A 24,501-nucleotide genomic window follows, 5' to 3' on the forward strand; every position below is an offset into this window, starting at 1 on the left:
AAATTTTTTTGCCTTCAAATATTAACATAAAGAAATTTCCCGTTTGCAAGGGTAGAATCGACATTTTTCGAAAAAAAAAATCTTGGAATGAAAAGAAAACCGTGAAAAATCACACCATAAGTGCGTTCAAAATGAAAATATAATAAAATCTAGTGGAAAATGAAAATGCAAATATAAATATTATGTGTTGGGCCAGAGATATAAATAAAGCCCATGGAGGACCTGTTCGCCGCCGTAGCAGGCGGAGCCGCCGCCGTCAAGGGCTTCGCCGGTAGTACGTCATGATTAAGTTGTTACCCTACTACTGTATACGGATAATGCGCCATGGCCGGAGAGAAAAAAGAATGGCTCTTTTCCACCATTCCGCCTCTTTTCTCCGACGACCCCTTTGCCCAAAATCTAGGTTTACTACAGCAGCAAAATCGACAAACGGCGCCGTATCCGGAACTGCATCGGAGCTCGGTAACCTGCTAATAGTTGCCGCCATAGCTAAAACTCTGTCGAAGCCCGGCGGAATCCACTCTCTGGAGAAGGACGCCGACTCGATTCCCTTGTCGGAGAATCTCGTCCTCCAAGTTCTCCGCCGCGGCTCCCTCGACGCCGCCAGGAAGTTGGATTTCTTCCGATGGTGCTCTCTGAGGCCCAACTTCAAACACTCGGCGGGCACCTACTACCAGATGTTCAAATCCATCTGCCTCTCCCCGCGCCACCACCACAGCGACATTCTCGAACTCGTCGCCTCGATGGCGAGCGGCGGCGATGCGGCGGCGCTCGATTCGCCGACTCTTAAACTGATTCTCAACAGCTTCATCAGATCCGGCAAGTATGATTCGGCTCTGGAAGTTTTGGACTGTGTGGAAAGAGATTTGATTCAAACAACCTCACTCAGCCCTGATATATACAGCCCTGTCATTGTAGCTCTCATAAGAAAGAATCAAATATCCATAGCTTTATCCATTTTCCTCAAGTTATTGGACTCTTCTTCCTCCGAAATCCCGGATGCTATCGCCTGTAATGAATTACTCGTCGCTCTCAAGAAATCCGACATGAAAGACGAATTCAAACAAGTCTTCGCCAAACTCCGAAAAACGAAGCTTTACCCACTCGATAGATGTGGTTACAACATATGCATCCACACGCTAGGATGTTGGGGTGACTTGTCTACTTCTTTAAACCTCTTCAAAGAAATGAAGCGGGAAACAAACATCCGTTTAAATCCCGATTTGTGTACGTACAACAGCCTAATACATGTTCTTTGCTTGCTTGGCAAAGTTAAAGATGCCCTCATTGTATGGGAGGAGCTTAAAGCTTCGTCAGGCCACGAGCCCGATGCATTCACTTACCGAATTCTCATACAGGGGTGTTGTAAATCTTACCGAATAAACGAGGCAGTGAAAATCTTCAGCGAGATGCAGTACAACGGTATAAAAACCGAAACGGTTGTTTACAACTCACTTCTTGACGGATTACTGAAATCAAGAAAGCTGGTCGAAGCGTGCAATCTTTTTGAGAAAATGGCGGATGATGATGGTGCGAGAGCCACGTGCTGGACTTATAATATTCTCATAGACGGGTTGTACAAAAACGGGAGGGCTGAAGCTGCGTATACTATGTTTTGTGACTTGAAGAGAAAAGGCAACAACTTTATCGACGGTGTTTCCTACAGCATTGTAGTATTGCAGCTTTGTAGGGAAGATCAGCTCGAAGAAGCGGTGCGATTGGTGGAGGAAATGGAGGCTCGTGGATTTGTGGTCGATTTGGTTACGATTACTTCACTTTTGAGTGCACTTTACAGGCGGGGCCAGTGGGATTCGACCGAAGGGCTGATGAAGTATATTAGAGATAGGAATTTGGTTTCTTCCCTTCTCAAGTGGAAGTCATCAATGGAAGCTTCATTGAGAAGCCCACAGAGCAAAAAACGGGACTTCACTCCATTTTTCCCCCCAATTAGCAATATTGCCGAGATTTTGAATCTTGCGAAATCCTCCGAAACCCACTGTGAAGGTGTGGAGGTTGAAAAGGACGAGTGGTCATCCTCGCCGTACATGGATGAGCTGGCGAATAAGTTCGTCTCTCGTGATACTCCTTCGCAATCTTTTTCGATGTCTAGAGGGGTAAGAGTTATGGCTAAAGGCGAAGATTCATTCGATATAGACATGGTAAATACCTATTTATCAATTTTCTTGGCTAAGGGGAAGCTTAGTTTGGCGTGTAAGCTATTCGAGATTTTCACAGACATGGGCGTGGACCCCACGAGCTACACTTACAACTCGATCATGAGCTCGTTCGTGAAAAAGGGCTACTTCAAGGAGGCTTGGGGGGTCCTACACGCGATGGGTGAAACGGTAAATCCGACGGATGTAGCTACTTACAACGTGATCATCCAAGGGCTAGGGAAAATGGGTAGGGCCGATCTTGCGAATTCGGTTCTCGAGAAATTGAGGGAAGAAGGCGGATATTTGGATATTGTGATGTACAATACGTTGATCAACGCGCTTGGGAAAGATGGGAGGTTGGATGAGGCGAACGAGCTTTTTGGGCAAATGAAAAGTAGTGGAATAAACCCCGATGTGGTGACTTATAATACGCTCATTGAGGTGCATAGTAAGGCCGGACGGTTAAAGGATGCTTACAAGTTTTTGAGGAAGATGTTGGATGATGGGTGTGCGCCGAATCATGTGACCGATACGGTTCTTGATTATCTCGAGAAGGAGATTGAGAAAGTTAGGTACAAGAAGGCTTCTATGATGAGATGTAATAAAGATGATCCTTCTTCTTCTTAGGTTTTTGTCTTTTACACTCGGATGAAGTGCTTTGTCTTATTGAGTTGTGTTATGTGTATGAAAATCGTGTGATATAAGTACAAACGAAGGTCGAAACGGTCATGACTTTGAATTAAATGTTTAAGCTAATCGAGTGATGGAGAAAAATGAACCTGACTCCGCTGATATGAACTGCAATTGATTTATACACGAATATTTACTTTACAAACTTCGACCTCATACATATTTCCATCGAGCTGAGATTTCACACATGAACCGAGTCGAACAAATCCCCAAGTTCAAAAAACTGAGCTGCCCTTCGAAATTCATTTTCCGTACCTACAAAATCATACTCTGTTTTTTTTCCCCGAAATCTTTTAAGACTGCAAACAATGCTCTGACGACGACTCGTTATTCCACTTAAAATCTCCACAGGCTGTAAGAACAGTCGAGAGGATGTAATCATCTACCCCAATTCCCTCAGCTTGCATTCGATACACGAGCTTCAAAGCCTCGCCACACTGCCCGTTTTTCGCATAAGCTACAATCATCGCCTTCCAAGAAACCAAGTTTCTCTCGGGCATACTCTCAAACACTTGAGCTGCCTCCGAAAGATGCCCACACTTTGAATACATATGAACCAAAGCACTGCCTACAAACACGTTCGACAATGCAGGGCTCTTATTTATGGAGGAATGGATGAGTTTACCTTGGTTTATATTTTCCAGTTTCGCACATGCTTTCAGTACTGAAGAATAAGTAAAAGGGTTCGGTTCTACACCTTTACTCAACATCTCCTTTAAATACTCAAGAGCCTCATACTCGTGACCTAGCCGAGCACAACCAGAAATCATCGCAGTCCATGAAACCACATCTTTATCAGGCAAATACTCGAGCACCTTAGATGCAGAAACGTAATCTCCGCATTTACAATAAAGCCAAACAAGTGCACTTCCCACGAAAATATTGCTTGGTGAAAAATTCTTGAAGATTTGCGCATGCACTTCTTTACCTGTCGACACTGACCTAATCAAACCACAGGCTCTGAGTATGCTAACCATGGTTAAGCTGTTGGCAAACATTTTTAATCTTTTCATCGTGCGGAAGAGACTTATGGCCTCTCCTCCGAGGCCATTTCTAGCGTACCCTGCTATAATAGTGCTCCAAGTGATCGCATTTTTTCTTCTCATTCCATCAAAAATTGTTCTCGATTTCTCGATTTTCCCACATTTAGCATACAAATCCACCAATGAAGTTGCAACATAAACATCCAAATCGTACGCCTTCTTGATAACAATGTTGTGTAGTTGTTCACCGAATATTAGTTCTTTCTCTTCCCCACAAGCATTCAACACGCTGCAAACGGTAAATTCGTTCGGGTCAACTCCATCGTACAACATTTGTGACAGCATGGCAAATGTGTCGTACCCCCGTCCGTGTTGTGAACAAGCTGTAATCATGGTTGTCCAAGCAATCACATCCCTTTCTTGCATTCTGTCAAACACTTCATAAGCGCTGTCCAAATCACCACATCGGGAATAGAATTGCAAAATAGTACAATCTAGTATTAAATTACTCAACCGACTCTTTATTACACAAGCATGCAGTTGCCTTCCAAGCTCGTTATCAAAGCTCCTGCCGCACAAATTCAAAACACAAGCATACGTCTGTACATTCCCACGGAAACCATTGTTAACAAACTCAATGAACAACCTCAAAGCTTCGTAATCTATACCATGCCTATGGTAGCCATTAAGCATTGCAGTCCAGGAAACAACGTTTCTCTCAGACATATCATCAAACACCTTACGCGCCGCCGCCAGATCTCCGAATTTCACATACATACTAATCAAGTTATTGTCGACAAACACTAACGGATCTTTCAACCGCTTAACAACAACAGCGTGCACTTCCCTAATCTCGCGAACGTTAGAACAACGTTGAAGCCAATTGCCAACTGTGGTGGAGTTTATCGGCTGATCGGCCGTACTATTACTATTACTATTACAATTACTATTACGTAAAAGCTCGTTTTTGCTACCATGAGATGCCGATACAGAGCGACACTGATTCGGAAAAGGGACGTTGTATGGGGAGATATACGATAGTAAGAACATCGAAAAAGATTTTTGTTGTTTGATTCCACAAAGATACTGAGGTATATATACACTCTGCCCCTTCCTACAACCGAAATGAAAAGCATATCAAAACAAGATAAGATTAAAAAAAAATCTCTGAAACTATACAACACTTATAATGACTTGTTGAACTGAATTTCTTATCGTGATAATTCAAATTGAACAGCAACCAATCCCAATCCTAAACCACGCACAAGGATTAAAATATCTGCAACTGTGTAAAATTTATAACACAAATACACACACACACAGACACACACATACATACATACATACATACATACATACATATTAAGTATATATATGGAAAGAAGGAGGGAGAGAGAGATTTGGAGAGAGAACCTGGTGCTGCTCGAGAGGTTGAGCTAGAGAGAGAAAACGAAATGAGAGAGAGAGAGACCGCGGGAGTGGGAATAGAAGCTTCATTTGTGTTTCAGATATTTTATTTAGTCCAAATTGGGTCAACCACAAGTAAATCGGGTCGGGTCGGGTCGAATAAACCCATTAAATCGGATTCGGATTAAATGCGGATGTGGATCCGGATTTGGAAACCTCGCTTAATTGTACTTTTGGTCCATATATTTGACAACTAAAATGAATTTAGTCCTCAAAATTTCACCACCATGAATTAGTCATCAAACTTGCCATTTTTTGATAATTTTTTGTTCGGCCGTCAAGTTTTATCGGTTAACTTCGATGGAATCGTCACGCAACGTCCATTTGGCAATCAAAATCGAGATGGAACACCTCATTCTCTTCCCTTGTTTATCTCACGCAAATTCCCAAAATTTCTTTCATTGAAACCCTAGAATACCGATGTTCTTTCTTATGTCATCAAGTCGCCCACCAGATTTCTCTCTCAATCTCATATAAAATTCAAAGTCTTGCATCACTTAATATGTGCGATTAAAGGTGAAGTGTGAATCCTTGCATTACGCAATTTTAGGACAAAAAAAAAATTTGCGGAGTAGGGTTTACGTTCAAATGGAATTTATGGAATTAAGAATTTTGGGATATAAATAGAGGAAGAGAATGAGATATCACTACACCTCATGTTTAACTGCCAAACAGACATCACATACGAAGACGCATGTGACGATTCCATCCGAGTTAATCGTAATGTAAAAATGGGAGTTAATATTATATATTTGTTAAAATCGGAGTGCAATATTTGCTATTGGGACATTTTGGATGAAATTGATGTGAATTATATTGTGAGGGTATTTTGGGCAAGAGACAAGAGAAAAGTTTTTTTTAGAACTGATTTTAATCTGACTAGAAGTGTAAATAAATCCTCCTACTTTAAGTTATATGCATTTCGCCCTTCCTTATGCTACATCACAATCCTCTAATCAAATACTCAAATCTTGGATCTATATATAACCTTCCTCACTTGTATTACTACTATCGGGGAGTTAGATGCTACACCTGATTATTTATATCGGGTGGATTTGAATCGTAGATTTGATTAAGTAACTACCCACTAACCACACATACACATGAGTATGTATGTGTGATTATGTGTAGATCTACAGTTCAAATTCACCCGACGTAAATAAACAGGTGTAGCATCTAATTTCCTCGTTATGTGCATGACCAAACCACAAATACTAAAAATTGGACAGTAGAGAAAAGTTTCACATCTGAAAAACCAATCAGCCGAAAGAGATCTTAAATCGAATCCATATTTCGTGTAACAATAAGGCTCCAACAACACAGGGACACAAAGAATAAGGTTACGAAGAAAACTAAATCACAAAAACAAATTGCGCGAAAAAAACACACGGAGAGAACGAAATTGCATGTAAATGAGCAAATCCTCACACGATCAACAAACTTATATACATACATCTTCATCTTGATAGATAGATAGATAGATACAACTTTTTTAGTCCCTTCCCACACCAAGAAGCCACTGTGCTAGATGAGTCAAGTACGGCTCTGCACGAGAACTGCTGCTCAATATCGGTCCTAGACTCTCTAGCTCACCAGAAAATTCCCTCTCAAATTTCCTGCACATCGTATATGTCAGTGTGTGTGTGTGTGTGTGTGTGTGTGTGTGTGTGTGTGTGTGTGTGTGTGTGTGTGTGTGTGTGAGAGAGAGAGAGAGAGAGAGAGAGAGAGAGAGAGAGAGAGAGTTGAACATACAGAATAGATTCAATAACTTGTGCATTTTCTGAGGTTACTTTCAGTTTCTGAGATGGGGTCCTTAATTTCAGCTGTTTGTATTTTTCCAAATTGGGGCTGTCACTATTTGTAGTGTCACTTGAATAACTAATCAACCATTGAGCTGCCGCTGCATACTGAAGGCATATCGATTTCATCTTCTCCAGCTTCTGTACTCAACAAAATTCATCATTCAATAACATGATTTGTCGACAAAAACGAAAAATGTTCAACAATAAAACTCCCAAATCGCATAATATGAGATTTTTAGAGTACTTATCCAAAAGGTAATAAAATACGAGTGATGGTTGAGACGAATATACCTTGAGAAGAACAGGTGAAAGAAGCAAACATTCCCTCAAACACTTCTCGAGAAAAAAATCGTGGTGTTGTATAACCTGCATCGTGGAGTTAGTGGAGATGGAAATTTACTAATAGCAATCTATAGTAAGGGTGTGTTACTTGATATTATTACGATGAACAGAATTTCATCCTACCTCGTCAATACTCTTTGCAGTCTGAAGTCTACTATGCATGACATGCCAATTCGGCTCAAGAACCTGAAAGTGATCGTAAATATAATTGAAGAAAAAGTTAGCAACACAGTTGTCCCATAACAGATTAGGGAGCGTAAAAAAATTAGGTAATTACTAAATAATTTTAACAATGCACTTCTAAATAGAAATAAGGGAGACCTGCCTCGAATGTCAAATAATGTAGAAGGCTATTGATAAATTTAAGCATATCTCGACACAGCAAAGATGAGACAGAAATAGCTATCCCTTGCATATCAACTCGGCGAAGACCCTACAATACACAATCTTAGATAAAAATCGGTGAACTGAGTAGCTACTGAGAGACTAACAAAAAAAAATTCAAGATTCATACTTGATGTAGTTGCCATGCTGCGCAAAGTTGCCGATTAACATTCTTGCAGTGAAATAGAAACCGAAATATTAGCTGATATTTTGTCAGAGCTTTTCTTGAGATAACAAGGGATAATGGCCATCGGACCTGAATACGAAAGACATACTTCAGTAACGTGATAACGAGACTTAAATACTTAATTATAATGAGATTATCATCAGTAAGTGGACATCTTAAATGGTCCAAAACTCCTGAAATTCCTACACCAGCACTGATTTAAAAAATCTTTGTTTAGAAATCATGTAAACCATTCTTATATACTACCTAAATAATAAACTGGTTGTTTCAGCAGCACAAAGACAATTTCAGTAAAACAAAATATCATTACAAATTTGACCAGTAGAGCTAAGACTACCTGAATTTTTAAAACACCATGTACCATATTATATTATCCAGTCAAGTAAGAGTAACGGCAAAATCTATCTCACAGAGACAACAAAGACACTGAGGAAAAGTTCATTCTCGAAAGTATGTATCCCATGCAACGGTTGAAACTAAGATAATTGCAAATAAAACAACATCACTGAAATCAAAACTAATTTTTATTGAGATATAAGGAGAAGGAACAAAAAATACAGAACAAGGGAGGATCTCTTACAGCAACTACAAACCTTGAAACTCAAAGAAAATGTCTCCAAGCCTGTTATGCTGATAGGTTCTTCAATATCACTGCTACTGGAAACAGTCTGGCTGGTTTGAAGATCTTTGAGTGTACTCAACCTTTTCATCAGAGTGGTTCTTTCCTGGTAGCATACGGTAATTTTTTGTTGAGCAAGTTCGGCAATACAGTTCCATGCCATACAAGTGTAACCATATAAAAAAGGTTAAGCACTAACCACACAACATGTTAAGTCCTCGTGGCATGGATCTGCTACTGCTGCTGTGGATCGCAACGCAAGATCCAGGAGAGACTATATAGGACATGGAAAACAATTTGTATAACAAGTAGTGAGTATGACAAGTATTTTACTCATACTAGATTCTTACAAGAAATTAGAAGAGAAACATAATTTCCATTTGCATATAATACATGTAAAGACAGACCTGCAGCTTCTCAACAGAAATTTCATCTGGCTTTTTCATGAGCTCCTCCCGAGATATGTCCATAAAGTGAACCAAAAAATCACCCTGCAATATCAATTTAAAAGAAAAAGAGAAAAAAAATGAACAGTCTTTCTAAATTGTCACAATGAACCTCTAATACTAACCATAATCCTACGGGAAAAGTCAGTATCAAACCCTACCCAGAAAAGAAAGGTATAGCCAGAAACCATATACTATCTAACAATTTGGGAGAGAGCCAATTTTAAATGCCAACCAATATCAAAAAATGGAAGAAGAAAAGATATAAAAACTCGGTATATATTAGCTTCTTAATGCTGGCTTTGTAGTTCTAAAAGATTAGGCCGGCGGTGAGATCTTTGTAGCATGCAACCACCTACAATCGGCTCAAATGATAATCGGCAAAAGATTTAGTTGCAAAATGCTTCCATTCTTACTACTTTAGATATTTTAGCAGTAAAGTAAATAACAACACCTAGCATCCCATATCAATTAGTTCTCTAAAGCATATCCATTATACACATGAAACTTCTGAATCTCATTTCTGAACTGATAATGAACCATAATTTGATAATCTATACACTAGTCATACCTGATCAAGAAGAAGATAGTGCTTGATTGACCTCAGTTTCCCCATTAAGTCATACTGCCATTAATACAAAACATAAATAAATTAATCTCGCACGGGGATTGGAATGGAAGCAGTGAAAGAGAAAATTGAATCTCTTTACAGACCTTTTCTTTTATGAGATTTAATAATTCTCCACTAGCAAAATCATAAGCAGCTTTGATGCACTCAAGGTAACGATGATTAGACCCTACTGTCGTTAACTTTGAATTTTCAGATACAGGAACCTATTCAAAACAATTTGATCAAGGGTGTACACTATAATATTCAAGTGAAGGGATTAACTAAACAACAAAAGTTTCACAAAATAAACCTGAATACTATGCCCACATTCTCTCATAACATTTAAATATTTTCCGGTCGTCAAAATTGTTTCAGCGGCATTTGCAAGGAAACTAGGAATGTCATCTTTCAGGCTGTACCGTTTTTGCCAATACTTTGTATCATAATCTCGTGTGAGACTTTCCTGTCAAGAGTAAAATGAGGTGGAGCTCCCACAGCATAAGTCTGGACCATGCACTTATAAATGAGGCCATACCTTTTGAAGAGACTTGTTCTCAGCAATAAAAAATTCGCCATATGGATCATCAATCACTCCCTCATAAACCCACCTGTAATTAAAATATATTCCATCAGCAATAATACTAACTACAGTGAACAAAATAATGCAGAAGGGCATATATGATCCTCAATTTTTTTAATTTACGAAAAAAAAAAGTTTGGCCTTATATACGTCTTACAACGCACACACCCAACACACGCCCGAAGGGATTCGAACCTCCGAACTTTCACCAAACACCACTATGGAAGAGGCTCTTGGTACCACTAGACTAAAGCTTAGTTGGTATATATACGATCCTGAATTATGCATGTGTATTACCAGAAGTTTCTTCTAAAATATGGTACATCCCATTCATATTGCACTTGTATTTTTTCCACCAGAGATGTGTTGTTACAGCATAACAATTTACTGTTACCTTGAAAGACATAAATGCATTTAAAATCTGAAGTGCTAAAGACTCTCCAATACAGTTTTACCAATTGGCATAGGCAACTTCTAAGTCACTAATTTGAACTTAAAAAACATATTCTGGCCTTCTAAGCGACTGAAGAAACATACTTTCCTTATTAAATGTCAAATGCACTTTTCCTGACTCTCTATCACAAGCTGATTTCTTTATTTGCTGACACTTCACAGTTTTTTCACTCAGTTAAGTTTTTAGCCAAGCCAATCCAATCTGACATTTCTAACTACTACAATACCATATTGGTAAAACCATTCAAGAACCACGTCATAAATACCTCTCTAATATTCCAAGATATGCTTGACTTGCGCATTGTGACATCTTTTCCAACAAAGATCGCACCACATGGTCACCAGCCATGGCCTTGGCCTGAAATTATTAAGTAAATATGATTGTCATAGTAAACCATAAAACTGTTATTTTTATGCTTTCTAGACTATTAATGTGTTTGTAATGCCGTACCTGGCTTTGCAAAAGGTTAAGAACAGCAGAGCCAATGAAATTATTAGATGAAGCCTTCCTTATCACTATGGATAAGGCTTGCATTGACCCGATCATTGGCTATAAGAAATGATGAAACAAGTTGGTATAAACCTGATACTAAAGAGCCAAAACAGACATAAAAAAAAGGTTTTAGAAGCCAAACCTGGCAATAAAACCATAATCCTTGAACCGAAAGTTTTCTCAAACGAAATTGATGTTCAAGCTGGGCCACCATGGCTTGGTAATCCTAGAATCATGTTTACTAAATAGATATTAGTTCTCTTCCTGTAATAATCCATATAGGATCACATACGCTGCACCACTCACATTTTATACCAGTTGAACATGAGGAAGACACAAATGAACTAGCTTATAGTATTACACACAAACGTATTAAACAAGGCCCGTATCCAAAGCATAAGTAGAGAAACAAATATGAATCTCTCTTTTTCTTGGCAAAATTTCAGATAACAGTGACAGGGTGAGTGACATCCCTCCTCTTTTGTTATCTCCCACTAAACTTTGCTAAGAATCACATTCCTACAAACATGCCAAATGGTAAGACAAGCAAACTATGATATGCTTACTGACAGCGGTAGGAACCAATGAAAAGCGTCATTTGTATACACAAGCCATTCCAGAAAACAAAGGAGCGTCATACAAATTTAAAGAATAGCGGACTGCTATAGAAGAAAAGGTTAACAAAATTAACCAAAAAAAGAAAGTAATAAAGAGAGGAACCTACCAGGAGCAGTGTTCTAAGTGCAGATGCAAAAGCATGATTGACAAGACCACTCTTGAACTGGGACCTTGATTCGACGAACTGAGTAATTAGTAAGTAGCTCTCACACAGAGGAAAAATCCGTTTTGCAGATTCCTGCAATCATTAGAATAATAAAAATAAGTTAACAGAAGTACCACACCACCACACGATTACACATTTGTTTACGCAGAAAGTGCAACACATTCATCTCATTTAGGCTGAAAAGAAGCAAAGCACGAATTTCTTGCCTGAAGTGCCAAATCCATAGAGGCATCAACTTGGAATGTTATAATTTCTTCCTTCCCATGTACTCTTCGAATTGAAATATACCGTCCTTCAATCCCAACCAAAGCTGACAAGAGATCATCAATAACAATCAATTCCTGCACATATAATGCCAGAAAATGTTCATAGTTGCACAAAGTCTATAACATGAAATGGGTCTAAAGAAAACGAGAACAGGTGACCAACTGCGGGTTAAGCCTCAGTGTCCATAGTAATTAGTTTACTTTTTAACTTCACTACATAATCCCAGGCACACAATCCATCAATTTCAGCTTCGTGTATTATAAAGCACAAAAAATAAATAACTATTGGATTAAACATGGTTGTAAGGAATTTTTTTTTTTTAACTTTACCTGAATCGCTGCATGGTAGCAACCGATGGGCTTGTCTACGCCAGGACTGCGTGCAAAAAAAATCAACACAGCAACAACATTATATAAAATGATGATAGATGTGCACTAGTGGCAATTACAACTTTGCATGGAAAAACAAATTTATTGAATATTTCTGGAAACAAAAGACACAACTCGTAACGAAAAAATCGAACAAATAATGAAAGGAAAAGTCACTGAAGTGTATATTGCTTGAACACTGGAAATTTACAAAAGAAAAAAACTCGAACAGGATCTGCCCCCATATACCCAAAAATATCCATTGAGAAACCCTTTGATTCAGCAACCCCAGATGCAGATTTCTTTTCCTACAAAAATCAATTTCGGTAAGAACTATTAGAAAAAAAAATTACAATTTACATAAATTCAAAAGACAAATCCAAAACGGAAAGTGATTACTGAAAAATGAAAACCTGGTGGAATCGGCCCGTTAGGAAAGGGCGATCTACATTCCATTTCGGAGTAGAAGGGCTTGCAACTGCTGAATCCATCGAATTCCTTCCGTAAAATTTTCAAACCCTAAAAAATATTTAATTACAATTTTTTTTCGTAAATTCGTTCACAGATTCACTGATAAATCACAGATATTAAAAGCAAAACACAAAAGAACAGGTTAATTTACCTGAAGAAAATGCTTCCGAGATCTGTGTGGGGAAAATTGTTCTTCCTCGAGAGTGAGAATGGAGCTTTTTTCTCTGAGCTGAATAATTGAATTGCATTTGCAGCTGCCGCGCTATTATTTTCAAATATCCATTATTTATTTTTTTGGATAATATTAAATCATATTATATAAGATTAAAAAAACTATAATTTAAAAAAAAAATAACCATTTACAATACATTTTGTAATTCAAGTGATCAGTTCTTTAACTATTGGACAAAATAATTCAATATGCTTATTTTTATATTAATTAGTACATTTTTAAAAGTAATATAATGTTACATAACCAATATAAATTTGTTTAATTTTGAGCTAATAATGTGAAAAAACCAACATGAATCATGATTGGGTTGTGGCTACTTGGATTCCACCAAATTACTCATTATACTTCACCGTCGACATATTTTTTCTTCCAATTATACCCTTATTTATGTATTATTAATATTTAAGACGAAAAAAATATGGAAACGAAGAAAGTAACATCGAGGAAGCTCTACGGAAAAGAAATATGTACTCCACCATGTCTGCCGCCCGTTCACTAGCCTTTCGGAGTCGAGAACCGACGTCGAGAGCGCACCACACTAAATAATCCTTAGCCGCCGTCTTTCTTTCATCAGCGTGTGTGTTGAGTGGAAATGGTAAAAAATATTCCGTACTGAAAAATAAGACAAAAATCGGTGCAGAAACTTTGGTTATAATTCAGTATAGGAGAAACTGAGCAACATTAGTACCGAAGATGTCGTCTTCTTCGTTGGAAATGACGAAAATTAAGGTTAGAAATCAATTTCGACGATAAACGAGAATGAGTAAGTATCGAGTATTTTTACTGCAAAGGCGAAAAGTTGGGACGAACATCGACGATAATGGTGGAGCGTCTTCTTCCTCTTGCCTCCGATTTTTTTTTCCTCTTAGTTTCCATTTCGTTTTATTTATTTAATCTTTTTTATTTTATTTTTAATTGTGGAGTTTTTCTTTTTTTATATAGTGAAGTGTATAATTGAAAAAAAAAATATTCAGTCGGAGTAATAATGTACGAATATTATTTTTAGCTATTGGGCTTATTAAAGCCCAATATATGCCAACGGGGCTCATATTTAACCCGAGTCTCGAGAACCCGACCCGTATCAGTTCCATTTTTTATTTTAATTATTATTTATTATTTATTCCATCCACTTATCTTATTTAATTTTGGTTTCTGCTGATCACGCTCTTCTCTCTCTCTCTAGAGTCCGACGTTTCTCTCTCTAGATTTCGATCCATTCGCAAGCAATTTTCCGATTACCCGGTCATCGATTCTCCGCAATGCCCACCGATCAAGCCGAAATCACCACCGACGAGGTATGCAATCTCGATGGCACAAACGACGATCTGCGGCATCAGTTTGATAATCACATGTTCACATCATTTGAATTCGGAATTATAACCAAGTTTAATTTTATCATTTTCATCTTTTTTGTTCTCACATTATTTGAAGTCGGAATTATTTGTTGGATTCATTGGAATTTTTTTTGGTTTTTTGTTTTAATTAACTGTTTGATTTTGGATGTTGACTGTGTTTATGTTGTTTCCAAGGTTTTGAGTAGAGATATTCCATGGGAAACTTATATGACTACTAAGCTGATCACGGGGACAGGGCTTCAGCTGCTGCGGCGATACGATAAGAAACCCGAGAACAAGAAGGCTGATTTGCTTGATGATGTACAATTCTTACTGCTATATGTTTACTGTGTTGGATTTTTTTTTTGAGGCATTGGTGCTGAATAAATATATATGTTGCTTTTTTCACAAGAAAGTTGGTCATTTATTAGGCTTGTTTGGGTGAAAATTTTAGCTTGTAATGAATAATTGCTTCGTACTTGATTTTAAAAGATTTGCTCCCTCTGCTAGGATTATGCAACTCTGAACTCAATAGGTTTCACTATGGTAAGGTCTTACAAGTAGGTCAGTTAGTTAGTTGTGATTTTCTATCAATTGGAACCGTGATTTATTGCACTGATGCACACAAGCTGTGGGCAATAGTTAGTTTCATATGTTTGTTGCCGTGGTGTAAGCAAATGTTTCGTTGTAGTTACAAATGATTTTAGGTTCTTATTTATTGTTTTTTGATGATTAAGAACAATAAAGTTGGATTCTGTGAAGGGCTTAGATATAAACATTGCCTGTGTACTTGACCAGTGATAAAATTGTTTCAGGATGGTCCGGCTTATATTCATGTTTTTGTTAGCATTTTGCGTGACATATTCAAGGAAGAAACTGTAGAGTATGTTTTGGCTCTGATTGATGAAATGCTTTCTGGTAAGTTACTTTTCAACATGGGATATAGTTAATTTTTACAATCAAGTAGCTAATCTCTTTTTTTCTCCTTCTTCTGCATGGCAGCAAACCCCAAAAGAGCAAGACTGTTTCATGACAAGTCTCTTGCTGGCGAGGATCTATACGAACCTTTCATAAGGCAATGATCTGCCCTTGATAATTGTTGCACCCTATTGTTATTGCATTTAATTAGGTTTCTTAGTAGAGGCTTTTTAGTTTTTATTATTCTGCTAAAATCTCCTGTAAGTGTTACTCTGGATTCAAATATCCTTGGTCACCTAACAACACTTAGCCCACCCAATATAATTGAAAAACATTATGAAACGAAGGAACCTTGTAAACTTCTCTCACGTCTCAGTACTGTTCTTTATTTAAACTGTTAATTAAACTACTACATATTTTGTGATGTAGTTATTCCACGTCCTTAGAATGATGACAATCTGACTGGTCACTCTTTTTTCTTTTGCAGATTACTCTGGAAAGGTAACTGGTTTATTCAAGAGAAGAGCTGTAAGATACTCTCTTTGATAGTAAGGTGTGAACTACTCCCATGTCTTTGTCATATGGCCAAATGGTTTGTCTTCTTTGTGACATTCCTACGTTTGTTAATTCCAGCGGAAGGCCAAAATCCCAAGATGCCAATGCTAATGGGGAGTCAAGTTCAAAGCAGACAACCACTACTATAAATGATGTATTGAAGGGACTAGTTGAGTGGTTGTGTACACAGGTTTGTTTTTCCATTCTTTATTTAATTAGTTATGTTCTAGTAGACTCGAAAAGGCGTATCTTACAAAAAGTTGGGTGCTAGTCTGTATTCGTTCTTACTATCAATGCAAATTAGATCTTAAGAATTTCAGTTAGAGGGAATGCTAATGTCAGTGGAAATTATACAAGCAGTCATAGAATTATTCACTTGATGACTAGAGAAATAGAAATCCTAGCAAATAAGCGTATAAAAAGAAGCTGGTAAACTAAGTTCTGAAAGGCATCTACAAATTGTAAATGGTTTGGCCATTGCATAGGTATTGATGTGTGGGTATTTCTTAGTGATGGAATAGTTGTTTAGGTTTCTCGAGCACTAGAAAATAGAAGTTTCAAGATTTCCTGGGAGTCTTATCTAATAACCATTTGCAGAATGATAAAGATAGGAGTACTTTTAGGTGATCCCATTTTTTTAATAAGAAAGAGGCAAAGAGCAAATGGGCTTGTTGAGGTTGGGGCATTTTTTTATTACTTCTTGCTGCTTATAAGCTGACCATCACAAAAAAATGTTGGAAGGTAAATCGTACAGTTATATCGGTGATTGAGGGTATTATCTTCAACTCAATTCAGGAATATATGGGTGAGCGTTGCAATATATTTCTCTTAACAAGGAAACACTTCAATTTTATGTCATTTATCGGCATGAGATCCTTATTCTTACACCTTGCTGCTGTAATTTGATGTCAGTTTATTAGCAAGAGATCCTTACACTTAAACCTTTCTGCTTGCACAGCTGAAGAACCCATCTCATCCCAGTCGTGGCATTCCAACAGCTATTAATTGCCTTGCAACTTTACTGAAAGAGCCTGTTGTGCGATCTTCATTTGTTCAAGCAGATGGAGTGAAGTTGCTGATTCCTCTAATTACTCCAGCAGCCAATCAACAATCCATCCAGGTACTTCATGATTGCTGAATGGAAAAACGTTTAGTTTGTATTCCCAACTTACATATGGGAATCTATTCAATTGTTGTAACGGTTTCTGATTCTTATATATGATCATGGGAAGTTGACATTGGCTTTGTAACTGTTATGTCTGATGTGTTATCAGTATAGCTTGATAACCTTTACTTTTACCTTTGAAACAGCTCCTTTATGAAACCTGCCTTTGTGTATGGCTCCTATCATACTATGAACCTGCAATTGAGTACTTGGCCACTTCTAGATCCTTGCCACGGTTGATTGAAGTTGTTAAAGGCTCGACAAAGGAAAAAGTACGTTTCTTTGTTATTATTTCTTGCAATGAACCTATATTTCCTTTTTAAAATGTCCACCAAGTTTATATTTTAGTCTAATCAATGGTTTACCTTAGTCTCTTGTTATTATTTCTTGATATTAACCTGTATTTCCTATTTTAAATCTTTACTTAGTTTATGTATTTTAGTCAAATCAATGGGTTGCCTTCTTATCAGTTTGATGGTCTGCCGTATCTTCAGTTTATGTATTCCCGAGTTTCTGTGTTGATTTTTCTCTTGTTAAAACTCAAACATGCCTCTGAGATTTCTTATCATCAACTTATGTAGGTTGTCAGGGTAGTTATTCTGACTCTTAGGAATTTGCTGCACAAAGGTACATTTGGTGCTCAGATGGTAGACCTGGGATTGCCTCAGGTTGTTCAGAATTTAAAAGCTCAGGCATGGAGTGACGAGGTATGAAAATATGTTCCTTGCGTCCCTTATATTGGTCTCTTTATTTTTTCCACAATAAAGTGGTAAAATAAACAGGATGTCAGAAAAGGGTTTGTTTATTTCATAACTAAATACAACTGGAATATGGCCGAAGTTCTCTCTTCTGGTGCCTGTATATTCTTTTTCTGCCTGAGCAGCTGTGTATACTTTTAACATGCCAATATTGATTTACATGTGATAATGTTTTTTCATGAGTTAGTATTTCATGGATGTGCAACACAGTATGTTTTAGCAAGAACGGAAATGATGCGAAGTGTCAAGATAATAATGACGAGTGCATGCAGTATTTCATTATTTTCCTTTTTTCTATGGGCTCTTTTTGTCCCTGATTTTTCTGTTTGGGATGTCAAATGACATAAGAAGCTAACTATAGCCTTGTTTTAAGTGGTAAAAAAGAAAATTCTCCTCTTTATAGGCCCTACGTTTGAAGTTCAACTAGTGCTGCAGTTGTACGCTTATTCAATTGCTTTCAGTATGTTGTACTTTACTCAATGCTGACATAGTATATCTTACTCGCAGTCTGTTGTTTCTTTTATGCTTAGATGATTTTCCCAGTACCTTCAAGGCCCTTGATATGTAACTGCCAAACTTGCATTTTTCTTCACAGGATCTGCTGGAATCTCTGAATCAACTGGAAGAAGGAATGAAAGATAACATCAAGAAGCTAAGTTCATTCGATAAGTATAAGCAGGAAGTCCTCCTCGGACATCTGGATTGGTCACCTATGCATAAAGATCTTATATTCTGGCGGGAAAACATTACGAGCTTTGAAGAACATGATTTTCAGGTACCATTCCTTCTTGGCATAAATGTACTACTAGTAATTATGAAACATGTGACTAGATGGTGTGTATGTGCTATATAAGAGGGGAAAAATCTTCAATTATGTTTGAATGTTTTAACAACCAATGAAACGATTTCTATATTACAAACTGCCTTTTACAGACCTCAGACTCCTATATTAGTGTAAAAATAAGTATCTGATGAATGAGCCAATCAAGAAAATAGGTATGAATATGTCAGCTATAGTACTAAAAGTCTAAAACAATGAGGTGGAATTGTCGAAAACGGAAAGCAGTACTTGCCTCAAAAGGTGGTTCAGTTGATGAAGTGTTGAATTCTGAATAAATATCTGAATGGCGAATGGCTACGAGCAGTTTCCGAATATTGAACGTTGTAGCTCGTTCGGATTTTGCAATCAAATGCATCCTAAGAAACTTTCTATTCTTATTCAATTTTTTTTTTTCATTCTCCTTCTCGCAATCGATGGTTTTAACTTTTAACACAATTGTGCAGATTCTGAGGGTTCTGATCACAATCTTGGACACATCATCTGATCCAAGAACACTTGCTGTAGCTTGCTATGATCTGTCGCAGTTCATTCAGAACCATCCTGCTGGTCGAATAATTGTGACCGACCTCAAAGCCAAGGATCGGGTTATGAAATTGATGAACCATGAGAATGCAGAGGTTACTAAGAATGCCTTGCTCTGCATCCAAAGGCTCTTTCTAGGTGCCAAATATGCAAGCTTTGTGCAGGTTTAGTTATATATATATTGTTTATTCTAAAAGTTATTGGTTTTTCCATCTAAAATCGTGAGGTTTTTTTTCTTTTCGAAACGGACGGCCGAAGTTTGTGTGTGTATTATTTAATTATTTCAGATCGGGCTGTGCCCATTTTCGTCTGTTGTTAATAGTGATCGATGTGTGAACGGTTACTTTGTATTTTTCTTACACACCATCCAATAAGTTGACAATGGTTGCATTTGTTGATGTGATCTGTAATTGTCATGTTATCTTTTTGGGCCAAAATTTGACCTAAATATTTAAGTATTTTTTTTGTATTGATCAATTTTTACCATGTATTTGTTGAATGCACATTTGTGTAGTCTGGCTTAATCTTTCATTATGGAGGCAACTGCTGTCGAAACACTCGTTCGAAGTTCAATTTTCCTAAGCTTGCACTTGAATGAACATATAAACTGTTTTGCATTTGTTTCAACATGTGACGAAAGCAGGAATAATATGAAATAGGGTAAACGACACTCATCGTTCTTTTCGTCTAGTGTAATCGAGGTTAAGTGTAATTGCACATACACCCCATGGTATTTGTTAAACTATATATTATTTTTCAAACATGAGGAGGTCTAACTATAATTACACCTCCCGTGAAGAGAAGAGTAGTTTTAATTTATCCTCATAAATATCTTAAATCATCGGTGAATTACAAGTAGCTCAAGTGCATGAAATGGTGCAAGAATATCGTGAACAACAAAAAACGGAGTCAATGTGCTCTTGAACTAAAAAAAATGAGGTGGACCTGCAAGATTCCACACAGAGGAAAGCCATTCGGCGTATTAAAATAAAACGTGAATCGATACCGATAAAAACAGATCGTTGACGTAAAAACTAAAAGTTCTTCGAAATCTGGGAAAGCCAAAATGCTCTTACCACGATATTACGGATGTTACCATGTGAATGAACGAAGCACATATGTAGGATAAGCATCGTATTTCGTGGCAAGAGAATTAACCGAAGAATCTGTTGCACTTTCTCCAAATTTATCCAATCCAAGTTCACTTGCATGGATCCCACAGGTTACGAAAGCCGAAGATATTCCAGCTGTATTTGCGCCTTTTATATCGTGATGTAGCGAGTCTCCAACAGCAATACAGTCAGCAGCATCTACACCAACCATTTCCATGGCTGATTTATATATGATCTGTTTGCCATACAAACATTTTTTTCACACTAAATCCACTTTTATTACAGTAACATCAATTTTACGCATATTTCAAAAAGCATGTGTCTGAAACATTCAAGTAAAGAATTACCTCACCGGGCTTGCCCATCCACTTCACTTCCCCACCAAGCTTCTCGTATGTAGCTGCCAGTGTTCCTGTTAGAATACAAAAAAAAAAAAAAATGGGTGCCGATTAATAATCAAATTAAGACAAGACGATACTTTGGACAGATTAATAATCGTTTACCAGGCATCACCCGTAGAGCTCTAGCCTCAACGGTAACAAAATCTGGATTTGCTACAACCATAGGAATCTTTTTAACAGCACACTGCTCCAAGATTTTGTTAAGTTCCTCGAGTTTCATCGGAAGTGCATCTCCAGATGAACGCCCCAAGGCTTCAGTACCATGAGCCAGAATAAACTCTGCTTCTTTGACATTATCGACTACTTGGAGCCCTAAGCCCTAAAACAAATATATTTAACCATCAAAAGTCAGCAAATAAGAATTAGGAGGTTACAGAAATATTCCGACACTTTCGTACAAATTCCGGAAATAGAAAATTTGAACATAATACTCGTGATTGGTATTTGAAAATGAAAAACACTACCTATACAACAATTCTTAAATTTTAGAGACTGAAGTCGAAGTGGCAGGCATACTGGAACAAAACGTAGGAAATAAATATCAAGGACAGAAGATTTTATCATTTATCAATTGTTTCCGAATAATCTGAAGGAAGAGAAATCTAATAACATTTGATCAAGAAACGGTGAGAGTGAAAAGGTTAGCTTGAAAATCAATTAGTTTAAGAAAACATTTTAGCATACCTCAAGAGATATAGCACCCCGATCACTCCAGGTCATGTGAATGCAGGAGCTTCCTAGTCCAGCAAACCATGGATCGTCTCTCCTGTTTAAAACAATTTCCTAATAAATAATCTTTTGGCTAAACAAATAAAAAATAAATACGACCTTTTTGGCCACTTAAGGTTTCAAATCATGCTAACAAAGTTCATCCGCTGTATTATTCCTCAGCATAATAGTTGAAACATTTAGACTTGAGAATTTTTATGAGGAAAAAAACAATAACATGTCGAGAAAACTGCAAAACCCACCAACTAGTCATTAGGGTCATTAAACGTGAAACATGTGGTTGATACGTACATGCTAAACTTGGAAGTTATAATATTAAATTTGTAAGACAAAGTCGGGATAATTAATCACCCTCCTTAATTTCTGCAACAGCAGTATTCTCAAGTAGAATATGCAAAGGAGTACGATTCAATGCATTATCCACTATATTTACGCCCAAGCAGAATTAACATCAGAACAGTTTGACAACAAAAGTAAGAATGACTAAGGCATGTCGTGTTAGCCCCGAAGTATAACTCAACTTAGTACATCAAAGAAATTGAAATTAAAAAAAGAAAAAGAAAAAATAAATTCAAAAGGAACTTCTACAATTGCAATATAAATAAAATTTATTCGAGTCAACTGTACCTCAGAAGGTACTGGTGAGTTAACTCCCCACTGGTAATGGCTCCCAAAAAGAGAGACGGATTAAACCCAAGGCTACCCAACTTCTCGATGGTTGTTGATGCACGCCTCGAGGAATTACTTATGACCACCATCTTTGCACCACAATTCGCCAGCTTTTCTACTGTACTCGAATGCATACATAAAGATAGCCACAAAAGATCACAAGATCTTAAGTCGATTTTGCCAGTAAAGTTACAGAGATAATAGTTATTGACAAAAAAAAATCAACCTTACCAAAATGCGAAAGCTAACATTTGAAAACATACATGTAGTGACGGCACCTGGGTATGGCTGCTTCCCGTCATGTAGGACTCCAAACTGATCCAAGAACCATGCCTGCTCCCATGTCATCGTAAAACATAAATTAAAATAAATAAATACACCATTCCACGAGTTTTAACTTAAATACTAATTTTAATTTTTAAATATAGATGACATTGGCTTTAACATATTTACCGAAATCATTAACAGATACCCCAAACACGAAGCCAAAGCAAGTAAAAAAAATAAGCATTCTACTATTTCGATTTTCGTGTGCTCTGCCTCACTTGACAATCAAGTAAAATAGCTATGCTTCTAACGTAGTGTTTGCAAAAGCTTATTTAAAAGCAGAAGTTATGGATTGCGAGTTAAGTTGATTTTAAGTGTTTATTTCTAAAAGTTGGGGTTGTTAACAAACTTACTGGAAAATCAAATTAAACAGAAAAAAATAGGGTCATCAGTGCTTAACAGATTGTAGCTTAAAATTACTTATTTTAAAAGAAGCAAAAGCAAAAGTTCTTAAAAATAGATTGAGAGCAAAAAAAAAATCTAATTAATCACAAACACAATACGGTAACCAATTGAATTGGATTGCAAAACGCACAACTGAATAATAAAATTAAACCTAGAAAATCAAAAGGAGCATCATAAATAAATAAAAAAAAAAAAAAAAAAAAAAAAGTATCAATTACATGATTTCGACGGAAAAAAAAAACGAAAGTACAGCAATACCTTGAATCGGCGAGATTCAGCGAGGTTTTGCAATCCTTTTATGGTCTGAAACGACTTCGTTTCGCTCGGATTTGCCGACGGGATCGACGAACAGCATCTTCCCATCATCTTTTGTGCGTGTTTTCGAATGGGAGTTAGTGTGTGTACTGTATAGTGTATACGGTAGACTCGAGTGTAGTAATTTCATTTCGAGGCTATTATTTTAGATGTATATCAATATGGTCCACCTTGTTTCGATTTATTATCCAATCATCCTAAATATATGACCGCATGTCATATGGTCAACGACCCACTTAATCCGGTCAACTATTTGTGTTTTTTTTACAAGGGGGTCAACTATTTGTCGACTCAAAATAAGAATTGGTTTTTAAGCAAATGGGTTACGTATATGGAAAAACGGTGGGTGAATTTTGATAGTTGATTTATACACGCCATTGTGGATGTTTTTGTTATATATGTTTGATGATGCTAGAGTTAGATCACTTTAGAAAGCTGTAGTAGGATGAGATGGAAGAGCAAAGTGGATCACTGGCTCACGAGCTTGATGACCTTGAGATACCTGTGATCATAGAACACGTGAACTAGGCCGGGGATGATGCAGCGGAAACCCCTCCGACACTCAAGTCAGACGTGCGGATAATGAAAATAGTCCATATAATACAGTTGGTAGTATTGCTTAGATAATAGCACGTACCTTAAGGAATGAGTTCAAATATTTATTTATACCCTAGTTGAGATTGTCGGGCCTAAACCTCAAACCTTATTTCAAGTGTTTGGGCATCGGTGGTAGTGGTTTTCAATATTGAACTCGTGGACCAGTAGGTAAATAAATTATAGGCCCATTAAGTTGACTCAATTAGACATATCAATGTTTATTCAATGTATTTCACCTGATGTAAAATAATATAAACTAACAGTAAATGACTTAGTTAAAAGTTGAGTTTTCCCGACTTGGAAACCACCAATTCAAATCCATCGATTTAATTTATATTTTTCATAACTAAACAATTGTTTTGTTGAATATGTCCTAAATTAAATTTAAATTGGAATCGTGAAACATTCTAAAATTCATCGGTCCATATAGCGATCGCACGAAGAGATTTAAATAACTTTCAGTAATGTCACTCACACGCGCTCTTGATTGTTAAATTTAGCATAGTTCATACATTTTAA

The 24,501-nt window shown here is 37.1% G+C and overlaps 5 protein-coding genes across 6 annotated transcripts; 2 read left to right on the forward strand and 3 right to left on the reverse strand.

Moving 5' to 3' along the window:
• Positions 1-220: 220 nt before the first annotated feature.
• On the reverse strand, positions 221-5,341 carry LOC105955635 (Pentatricopeptide repeat (PPR) superfamily protein). Of its 2 annotated transcripts, XM_088820037.1 has the most exons (3): positions 5,243-5,341; positions 5,014-5,081; positions 221-4,943 (listed from the first exon to the last, which is right to left on the reverse strand). In XM_088820037.1, exons 1-3 carry the CDS (start codon positions 5,324-5,326, stop codon positions 3,140-3,142), a joined length of 1,956 nt encoding a protein of 651 aa, XP_088676163.1. In that variant the 5' UTR covers positions 5,327-5,341; the 3' UTR covers positions 221-3,139. The 2 variants fall into 2 exon arrangements, with proteins under 2 accessions (XP_088676163.1, XP_012834854.1); XM_012979400.2 differs by lacking the exon at positions 5,014-5,081 and having other exon boundaries at positions 5,243-5,335.
• On the forward strand, positions 282-2,991 carry LOC105955634 (Tetratricopeptide repeat (TPR)-like superfamily protein). The gene has a single exon (XM_012979398.2). The coding sequence runs from the start codon at positions 282-284 to the stop codon at positions 2,781-2,783; it is 2,502 nt and encodes an 833-aa protein (XP_012834852.2). The 3' UTR covers positions 2,784-2,991.
• Positions 5,342-6,535: 1,194 nt separating the features above from the next.
• Positions 6,536-13,509, reverse strand: LOC105955353 (Spc97 / Spc98 family of spindle pole body (SBP) component). The gene is made up of 22 exons (XM_088820036.1): positions 13,254-13,509; positions 13,045-13,150; positions 12,881-12,939; positions 12,593-12,638; positions 12,203-12,337; positions 11,937-12,068; positions 11,355-11,438; positions 11,171-11,269; positions 10,986-11,077; positions 10,222-10,294; positions 9,997-10,149; positions 9,791-9,910; positions 9,648-9,701; positions 9,038-9,121; positions 8,830-8,904; positions 8,605-8,736; positions 7,955-8,080; positions 7,766-7,873; positions 7,564-7,626; positions 7,390-7,464; positions 7,049-7,236; positions 6,536-6,912 (listed from the first exon to the last, which is right to left on the reverse strand). The coding sequence occupies exons 2-22, from the start codon at positions 13,120-13,122 to the stop codon at positions 6,789-6,791; spliced, it is 2,100 nt and encodes a 699-aa protein (XP_088676162.1). The 5' UTR covers positions 13,123-13,150; positions 13,254-13,509; the 3' UTR covers positions 6,536-6,788.
• A 944-nt stretch (positions 13,510-14,453) lies between these two features.
• LOC105955632 (V-type proton ATPase subunit H) lies at positions 14,454-19,904 on the forward strand. Its single transcript, XM_012979395.2, has 11 exons — positions 14,454-14,629; positions 14,864-14,989; positions 15,484-15,586; positions 15,671-15,743; positions 16,074-16,139; positions 16,220-16,331; positions 17,100-17,261; positions 17,453-17,578; positions 17,888-18,013; positions 18,660-18,839; positions 19,349-19,904. The coding sequence occupies exons 1-11, from the start codon at positions 14,594-14,596 to the stop codon at positions 19,595-19,597; spliced, it is 1,359 nt and encodes a 452-aa protein (XP_012834849.1). The 5' UTR covers positions 14,454-14,593; the 3' UTR covers positions 19,598-19,904.
• A 329-nt stretch (positions 19,905-20,233) lies between these two features.
• LOC105955633 (Haloacid dehalogenase-like hydrolase (HAD) superfamily protein) lies at positions 20,234-23,503 on the reverse strand. The gene is made up of 8 exons (XM_012979397.2): positions 23,329-23,503; positions 22,602-22,671; positions 22,297-22,456; positions 21,625-21,706; positions 21,043-21,259; positions 20,887-20,951; positions 20,504-20,774; positions 20,234-20,372 (listed from the first exon to the last, which is right to left on the reverse strand). Exons 1-7 carry the CDS (start codon positions 23,434-23,436, stop codon positions 20,520-20,522), a joined length of 957 nt encoding a protein of 318 aa, XP_012834851.2. The 5' UTR covers positions 23,437-23,503; the 3' UTR covers positions 20,234-20,372; positions 20,504-20,519.
• Between the last annotated feature and the right edge of the window lie 998 nt (positions 23,504-24,501).

Source organism: Erythranthe guttata, chromosome 6 (genome assembly GCF_056151865.1).
Source record: "Erythranthe guttata isolate IM_541 chromosome 6, IM_541, whole genome shotgun sequence".
NCBI classification, from domain to species: Eukaryota; Viridiplantae; Streptophyta; class Magnoliopsida; order Lamiales; family Phrymaceae; genus Erythranthe; species Erythranthe guttata.

Bases quoted from the DNA above. Each gene is read 5' to 3' on its own strand.
- LOC105955634 (XM_012979398.2), top strand. From the start codon at position 282: ATGATTAAGTTGTTACCCTACTACTGTATACGGATAATGCGCCATGGC.
- LOC105955635 (XM_088820037.1), bottom strand. From the start codon at position 5,326: ATGAAGCTTCTATTCCCACTCCCGCGGTCTCTCTCTCTCTCATTTCGT. The intron at 5,082-5,242 runs GTTCTCTCTCCA...TGCGTGGTTTAG, and splicing joins AACCTCTCGAGCAGCACCAG to GATTGGGATTGGTTGCTGTT. The intron at 4,944-5,013 runs GTGTTGTATAGT...TTTCGGTTGTAG, and splicing joins AGTTCAACAAGTCATTATAA to GAAGGGGCAGAGTGTATATA.
- LOC105955353 (XM_088820036.1), bottom strand. From the start codon at position 13,122: ATGGATTCAGCAGTTGCAAGCCCTTCTACTCCGAAATGGAATGTAGAT. The intron at 8,081-8,604 runs GTTTGTAGTTGC...TTTCGTATTCAG, and splicing joins CATTTTCTTTGAGTTTCAAG to GTCCGATGGCCATTATCCCT. The intron at 7,237-7,389 runs GTATATTCGTCT...TGTTGAGTACAG, and splicing joins TTTCACCTGTTCTTCTCAAG to AAGCTGGAGAAGATGAAATC.
- LOC105955632 (XM_012979395.2), top strand. From the start codon at position 14,594: ATGCCCACCGATCAAGCCGAAATCACCACCGACGAG. The intron at 14,630-14,863 runs GTATGCAATCTC...GTTGTTTCCAAG, and splicing joins CCGAAATCACCACCGACGAG to GTTTTGAGTAGAGATATTCC. The intron at 15,587-15,670 runs GTAAGTTACTTT...TCTGCATGGCAG, and splicing joins GATTGATGAAATGCTTTCTG to CAAACCCCAAAAGAGCAAGA.
- LOC105955633 (XM_012979397.2), bottom strand. From the start codon at position 23,436: ATGATGGGAAGATGCTGTTCGTCGATCCCGTCGGCAAATCCGAGCGAA. The intron at 21,707-22,296 runs GTACAGTTGACT...TGTTTTAAACAG, and splicing joins ACTCACCAGTACCTTCTGAG to GAGAGACGATCCATGGTTTG. The intron at 20,952-21,042 runs GTAAACGATTAT...GTATTCTAACAG, and splicing joins AGCTCTACGGGTGATGCCTG to GAACACTGGCAGCTACATAC.